We start from the raw sequence: 8375 nt of genomic DNA, 5'->3' as shown, positions 1-8375 counted from the left end.
ATGGCAGCATTTTTTTCTGGTTGAAAAACATGAACTTTTCATTGGGCGCAGTGCATACTGAAGGTCATCACTTGAAGATGCCACCAGAACCACAACTTCTGTAAAAGTCTAATGTAGGCATTAAAATTAGACATCTCTTCACAACGTTACCTTGACAACCTGCCCATAAACACCACAGTCAACATCAGAGACAAGTAGCAGCATTGGTGGAGACCATAAAAAGCTAAAAAAAGAGGCTATTACTTTTGTTATACAAGGACTATAGACTTCAAAACTCTCCCTCATAGCTCAGACTCCTGTACCCCCAAATACACAAATGGGTCTGTGTAAGGTCCCCAACACACATATGGACTGGGCAATTATGACAGTATTCTCCTATGCAGTGTTCTTTTGGCATCTCCATTTATTGTTTTGATTTTAACCAACCCAGATTATAGTTCATCCATAGCCCCTCCCCTGCACAGACAGATCTGCCTCTGTTCAGCCTCCTTCAGCACCAAACCTCAGAGTTGTGAAGGAGCAGGTGAATCACAGAGCAGATTACTCTCACTTCAACTCTTCTCTTCTGTATTGGACAAAACATCTGGGCTGATTTCAATAATCATGTCTGTAAGTAAATATATATCCAGTTTTATCTGTTTTCTTACTAGTTTTAATATGTTTTAGTTTAGTTTTCACTGACGGAATATCGCTGCATAAATATTAATATATATGAACATATTTTGATGACAGGCAGATGTAAAGTGACAGTATAAGTTAAAGATTTTTGCTTGTATTGTATTAGGCTATTTTTCAAAGATATGCAGTCATATCATATGTGTCTTTCCTATGCCTGCTACAAAAGGTTTAGAAACTTGTCTGGACATGTTTCTTTGCTTCAACTAGCAATTCATTCATCAGACTGTAGAGGGCAGTAAACTTCAAATATCTTGGGATCCTGTTCAGTTGCCACAAATCTCACCTCAGGATGTTAAATCAGTTGTAAAGACCATCATTTGGGAATGCTCTGCTGAACTTTTCAGCTGGCAAAGGACTTGTTGTACCCCAGTCTTGCAGACGAGAGGAGGAAACACAAGAAGAAGAGGCTGGTGCAGAACCCCAACTCCTACTTCATGGATGTCAAATGCATAGGTAACCACCTCCCCAAAGCCCACTGTCTGTCACACAACAAATCTCACAGATTAGCAATATTCTTCTTCAACGTTATTAGGCTGCTACAGGATCTCCACCATCTTCAGCCATGCCCACACAGTGGTGGCCTGCCCCGGCTGCTCTGTGATCCTCTGCAGGCCACGAGGAGGGAAATGCAGACTGACAGCAGGTGGGTGCAGTGTGCCACAAACTGGTCCTTACAATAAGGCACATCAGTTCAGTTTTTTTAAATCTCTGGGGGTTAACATTATTTTGTTCTCCATTTAGGTTGTGCCTTCAGGAAGAAATGTTCCTGAGATGCAATTTGCCAGGACATCCACTAGGAGGCAGCAGAAGGGACCATGAAAAGAGCTGAGCCACTCCGTGTGGCTTAATAGAGACATCACCTCTATACTATCTGCAACTTGTAATTTCGGGGTAATTTGACCCTCTTGTGGGTTTTAATGACGACGCGAACAGAGGACCACGCTTGTACACTCCATTATGCTCAGTGAAAAATGTGTGAAGGCAATTATAGCATAGAAAACCTCAAAATGCAAAAGGAGTCAAATGAATCAGAACTTCTGTAAAACATTTATTGAGGGCTGAACATGGAGGGGGTGGTAAATGAAACAAAAAGAAAAGGGCCTCAAATCAATTTTTTAGGCCCCCTCCTAGGCCTTGACATAAGCTGAGACCATCACAAAAAAAAATAATAATAAAATAAAATAAAACAAAATAAAACATTTAAAGATTTAATTGTCTGTGTCATGTGTTCTTTGGTCTTTGCATTTCCCTTGGAAAATAAAGAAGTGGCATAAAAGCAAACAAAAAAAAATATTCAGAGTATTATAACTTGTCACATACCTAACATTCTCCTACTATATACAATAGTTATCAATGGTTGATGAGACGTGACTGAGCTCCTGATTTGGGGTAAAGCTCGCTCAAGTGTTCTGATACGGTAGGAAAGGTAGTGCAGCCTTGCTCCGGCTCTCATGATACCCAAATTATAAAGAGGTTTGGCGCACTGTAGATATCCAAAATGTCCTCAAGTTGGTCAGAGCTGCTCTGAAGTTCAGGACTCTGATTAATTGTAAATAAGATTAAAGTGAAGGAGCAGCTTGTGCCTCAATAGTGTGTTTATTACTGAAAACCTTTCCATCAGCCAGGCGACCACGCAGATTAAAACCCAAGCAGATTTAAGAGGATGCGGATCAGACAGGCACAGATTAGTAAAATGTCTTAAATTGCATCCTTCTAAAAACAAACATGTCAGCAACAATCTGCCTGAGCAATTCAACCTGTAGGACTTCCATCAAAAACCCATTTTCTCTGGGTGAAATTATCACAACTCTTTTTAAATAAGTGGTCAAAAATCTTTTTCTAAAGAAATTCCTGCAATTTCAAGTGGGAATAAAAATTAAGCAATGAGAAAGAGGAGGGAAAAAACAACAACAAAAAAAAAAAAAACATAACACCAAGGGACAAGCATTAAGTTAATCCTCCCCGTTTTATGTGGGGAGAGACGATTTTACAGCTCGAAATGTGGAATGGAGTCGAACGTTTTAATGGAATGTTAATGACGATCTCATCCTCTCCATCTTCTCCTCTCCAGGCGTTTATAAGCTGTTCAGCTCCTGCAGGGTCTGGTCCAGGACTTGGTGCATGCCCAGGTTCTCCTCTTTGGCATGTGATAATTTCTCTGGAAAGAGAACAAAAGTGACACGTTGAGCTCCTAAAAAGCAGATAATGATGCAGCCCAGTCTGCACAGAGCACCGTTTTCCTGGACTGATGTTTTGAATAGGTACTCGGGTTAAGCTGAGTCACATGCAAAAATTTAACCACAACACGGTGCCTGTCATGCATAAAGTGGCTGCTTGACTGTTAGAATATATTATGGCTGTATTAGAGGACTGCAGCGGTGTTTTACTTAAACCAAGCGTCCTAAAGGTCTACAGGGGGCTGCGATTTGTAGTAATTCAAACTAAAATTGCAGTAAATATAACAGAAAGCCTCACCTTGTATACATGACTATCATATGTGCTAAATACAACAGAAACCAAATGCCTTGTTATAATAAAGTCAGAAAAACTTTTGAACGAGTGTGTTCCAAAAGTATCCACACCACTTAAATGCTGTCATATTTTCGGGTTACAGGTTTCAAATTAGTGAAGTAGTGCATAATTGTGAAGGCCTTGCAGAGTGTTTTTGATTGACACATTCAAATACATAAAAATGGTTTCCACTGCAGCTCTGACTGAATGCTTAGCGTCGTTTGTTGTGCTGGATTATGAACCTGGCCCCAGTCTTCAGCGTTTTACAGCCTCCAGCTTGAAGGATTGTTTTGCACAGTTAGTCCATATTTCCACAAACTCTGACCAGCTTTCCAGTTCCCATCTAGAAAAGCAGCATAATGCTGCCACCGTCGGGGTGTTGTGATCAAGGCAACGTGTGGCGTTAGCTTTCCACCAAACAAGTGTTTTTTCTTATGCAAGCCAAAATGTTACTGTAAACTTTGGTCTCGCCAAACCACAGTATCTTCCCACACATGACTGCAAACGTTAGCTTGTATTCCAATAACACTTTTCTCTCAACACTCATCCAAATTTAGGTAATGCGAGGATATATTCTCCCCACCCAAGCTGGTGATTTCTGCAGATCCAAAGGTACCAGGCTGTCTGATTAATGCTCTTCTTGCCCAGCCAGCCAGTTTGTAGTTGCGCTACATCTTTTTTTGGATGATGGATTGAGATTTTTTTTTTTTTAATAACCTAATCTGCTTCAAACTTCTCAATAATTCTCTACCTGGGCTATTGGCTGTTTCTTCAATTAGGGTTGTCCTTATCTGATATTGATATCAACCAAAAAAATAAAAAATAATAAAACAGTATTGGTTCATATCAGTCTGCGTCCAATATCTCCGATATGTGCACGCCGATAGAAGCACTCTGGTGCAGCATTTCTACATGAAGACCCATTGGCTAATAAAAAATGGGTCAGTTGTTCTCATGGCTGTCGTTGACTATTTGTCTCTGTTTGAGTAATAGCACTTGATCAAGTGTGGATGTACGGTCAATGCTGATATCACATCGGGTCAATATCGGTATCGACCTATACTAAAAGCTGTAATATCGGTACTGGAAGAGAAAAAGTTGAATCAGGACCGCACCACCCCCTCCCATTTGTCTTTGTGATGCTTTTTGTTCACCAGTGTTTCTGAGAAACCCTGAGACCTTCACAGAACAGCTGTGTTGATACCGAGATTAAAAGACACACAAGTGGACTCTTTTTATGAATTAAAGGTATCACAGTAAAGGGATGAATGCAAAATGGGCACCATATTTTTCATTAAAAAATTTTTTTCAAATTTTTTCGTATGATTTTGTTTCCACTTCACAAACTACTTTGGTTCGGTCCTTTCACTGAAATCCCAAAGAAAAATGTTTGAGGTTTTACTGACAAAAGAAAAAAAAGGGGGGGAGGGAAGTTTATTTTACAGTCGTAACAAAGAACAGAGACAAATGCTGCAAAGTAGGAAATAAAGAGACTTTAATGAAACAGTTGAGCAAAGCAAGATGAGCAAAAGGCACATATGATATGCAGGGAAAAAGCTACACAGAGTGCGACAGAGAGTCGGAGCGAGCAGAAGACGCCTAAAGAGACGTCATGTCATTGAGGGCATGGTCCAGCTCCTCGCTAATGGCCTTGTACTTCAGCTTCTGAGCATACAGCTCGTCTGGAGGTCACAGAGGTCCACAGCCGAGTACAGACAGGTGGCAAGGACAGCAGAAACACAGACAAGCCAAAAGCAGCATGAGAGACAGGAGGAGGCAGGAAGGAGCAGAGAAAATATGGAGGAGACAAGAAGAAAAAAAAATTAGGTCAGGTTTTTACAAAAGAGGTAGAATGATTGGATTAAAAGAAAGATGCATGCCTAATTAGGCTAGCAGCCCTCTTTGCCGGGTGAGCTGCGAGCGTTCGAGCTTGCTCTGAGTGTCTCATAAAGCTGCTCCAATAACGCTATAAAGTGAGCTCCCTATGGTTCATCAACTAAATAATGCTGACCTACAAAACATGAAAGCACATACTGTCCTCTTTGCAGCCTCGGAAAAGAGGATCTCTGCAGATTTTGTGGCCAGTTTTTATAGCTTTTGGACATATCATTTTTTTTTTTTTCTTTTCCCCCTCAAAAGGATGTTTCCACTCCGTCAAGATTTCTACCAAAACTGTAGCTGCTTGTATTCAAAATGCATTAACTTGAGCAGCGAACACCAGAATCCGTCTACACGTTACGCAGACTGGTAATGCTTGCATACCTTCCAGGTCGTCGATGGACTTTTCCAGTTTGGCCACTGTTCTCTCTGCAAACTCTGCTCGGGTTTCAGCCTGGATGGAGTTCACACACACACAAAGTCAGCGAGCCTTGACAAAGTAATCCAGCATGCACCACTGGAAAAGTTTTACACATTCTTTTCTGGGAGTTCTGCAGTTAGAAAATGTCTCCCTTACATAACTCAGCCATAAAAAAGGAACTCATAAACTGCCACAAAAATAAACACGCGTGTATTGTTTTAGTCTTAAGGGATGCGAAGAGGTGAGGAAATATGAGATGACAGTATAATCAGAGAGGAACATCTGGATCTCACCTCCTTCAGTTTGTCAGTCAGAACTTTGATCTCCTCCTCATACTTGTCCTCTTTTTCTGAGTACTGTCAAGGCAGAAAAACAGAAAACTCAGTGGCAGAAATCTAAACATGTCTCCACTTGCTTTCACCTGCAGATTAACTGAGTGTGAACTTTAATTCCTCCTTCTTCTTCAGCTCACTAGACAGGAGAAAGGTTAAGTTCCTTGGAGGCAAATACGTTGGTATGTTCTGGGAACAAACGACTGTGCCGTCAACCATGACGGGCCCCGACTGCGTAAAAGCATAACATATACTGCAACGCAAAGGGGAAGTAGGCATGCGGTTAACCTGGCATGCTGTCGTACTGCATGCCTGACCTTGGGAGGAAAGTGAAGACAAAAGGGCTGCTGGCATTCGCAGAAACGCCCTGCAGTGTCTTTACCTACAATCTTTGTCTCGTTACAATCACACACATCAATGCGATTCATTAGGATTTCATGCGATAGGCATGATTTTGAACTGTGGATGTTGTTGATCAGCTCTGCGCATCAGCAGGCTGACATTTCTGCTTGTTCATTACGAAATAATCCAAGCTCAGTCATCTCAATCCAGCTTTACACTCTAAGTTGACTCCTCACAGCATTATGCTGACACTATTTTTGCTTCATTTTTAGACCATCAAGTTTTATTTCTGGTTTCATCCAACCAGAGCTGCTTTCCTCTTTGTTCCGTCTATGACTTTCACTTCTTGTAGCTTTTCTCTTTTTTTCCCCAACATTGACTTTTGCCTCGTGTCTCTTAAATAAAGCCCAGATTTGAAGATTGCACAACTATTTGTTGTGATGTCTACAGATTCTCCCACCTGAGCTCTGAATCTCTGGAGCTCCTCCAGAGTGACAAACGATCGACTAGCCGCTTCTTTGACTGAAGCCATTTTTTCCTCTTCCTTGTCAGCTTGGATATCTGACTAGTTTAGAAAGCTGTGCCTTGGTTTATCCATTTTAAGATGAGCAGACCTAACTGCTGCCTTTCCTTGGCCGTCACGATGCTGTTTGTTCTCTAATGTTCAAATAAATCTGAGGCTTTCACAGATTAGCTGCATGCATAAAAACATCAAATGAAACATGGGTGGATTCTATTTATGCAGTTGGATGGTTTAGATTTCATTTATGGGTATTTGTGGAAAGATTACAGAATGCAATTTTATTAAACAATTAAAATTGTAACCAATTAAGCATCAGAATAACTGATAAGACAACACATTACTGAAATAATTATTAGTTGCAGCCCTATTTGCCAATAAACCCTAAACCTCAAAGGAGATTATTCACTTTAATCTACTTTCTGTTTGTTATTACATAAAACCCCTTTAAATCACAATGATGCTCAATGCAGTGGGAATACATTTACAAGTCCCTTCATCTAGGAACTGACAGCACAAAGAAAAATGTCTTGGTGTCTAACTGTATATAAATTACAACTTTTATGGGTTTTCTCTCCACAGGAAACAGAAAAACACATGGTTGTACAAAAAGGAGGACGTAGTTATACTAAGCAACTACAGAACTGGTATTAAGCAACACGTTAGTGATGTAATGCAGTTTGTCTGAATTACCATCTACTGAGCCAAGTGTGACCAAAATGACAGGATCCATGTTCTCAGAGTCGGACCATTTGTTTACTATAATGATTCTTTTATGTATTCAGGCTTTCTAAACTGATACTTTGTGCTGCGATGTTTCACGCCAGCTCTGTCGGATTCCAGATAAAACTCGTTTTTTAATCCGTTGCAAGCTAAAATTGGTTATGTGAATTTTTAGTTTGCATGTAAAACTTTAGCATGCAAAAGTGAAGACTCGTCACTTGAACATGTGTGTCTGGTGTTTTCATTGTCGACTCTCACCTTCTCCGCTTGGGCTTCTAAGGATTTCAGGTTGTTGGTCACATTTTTCAACTCCTCCTCCAGATCACCGGCTTTACTGAACAAAAACAATAAATAAATAAATAAATAAAGCAGAAGCACACTTAGCTATAATAGACAACTAAAACATCAACATTAAGACATTCGGTAACGCTTTATTTGATGGGGTGTGCATTAGACTTACATGACACTGTCATAAACATGACATAACACCTGTCATGAAGTGTCATTTGGTAAATAATGACACTTTTAATGCAAAGTTGCTCTAAAAGTTGCATTAAAAGTCCATTAAAAGTGCCAACTTTGCATGATTTTGTAAATTATGATAATTTAATGCAAAGTTGGCATTTTTAAAGACTTTTAATGCAACTTTTAGAGCAACTTTGCATTAAAAGTGTCATTATTTACCAAATGACACTTCATGACAACTGTCGTAAACATTCATAAAGACTTCTTTATGTTCATGACAGGTGTTATGTCATGTTTATGACGGTGTCATGTCAGTCTTATGCACTTCAAATAAAGTGTTAACGACACTTCTAAGTGCACATGCTGTAATTATGTTTTACTGCGCATCTTCGTCTTACCATTCAGCGAGTTCAGCCCTCTCCTCGGCTCTCTCCAGATCCCCCTCCAAGATCACCAGCTTACGAGCCACCTGACACAAACGGGGTACGTTTTATTACAGTTTGGA

General features: G+C 40.2%; 2 protein-coding genes across 2 annotated transcripts; one reads left to right on the top strand and one right to left on the bottom strand.

Moving 5' to 3' along the window:
- The first annotated feature begins 473 nt into the window (after positions 1–473).
- Positions 474–2583, top strand: LOC103138448 (40S ribosomal protein S27-like). The gene is made up of 4 exons (XM_007552632.2): positions 474–609; positions 1023–1131; positions 1211–1321; positions 1420–2583. The coding sequence occupies exons 1-4, from the start codon at positions 604–606 to the stop codon at positions 1446–1448; spliced, it is 255 nt and encodes an 84-aa protein (XP_007552694.1). The 5' UTR covers positions 474–603; the 3' UTR covers positions 1449–2583.
- A 2084-nt stretch (positions 2584–4667) lies between these two features.
- On the bottom strand, positions 4668–8345 carry LOC103138555 (tropomyosin alpha-1 chain-like; the record flags this gene model as incomplete). Its single annotated transcript, XM_007552796.1, has 5 exons — positions 4668–4871; positions 5452–5521; positions 5782–5844; positions 7664–7739; positions 8269–8345. Coding segments are annotated over 5 exons (369 nt in total), but the record flags the coding sequence as incomplete, so codon positions are not given.
- Positions 8346–8375: the final 30 nt, after the last annotated feature.

The sequence above is a fragment of the Poecilia formosa genome, unplaced genomic scaffold (assembly GCF_000485575.1).
Source record: "Poecilia formosa unplaced genomic scaffold, Poecilia_formosa-5.1.2 Scaffold52, whole genome shotgun sequence".
NCBI lineage: Eukaryota > Metazoa > Chordata > Actinopteri > Cyprinodontiformes > Poeciliidae > Poecilia > Poecilia formosa.
This window is presented reverse-complemented; position numbering and strand designations above follow the sequence as displayed.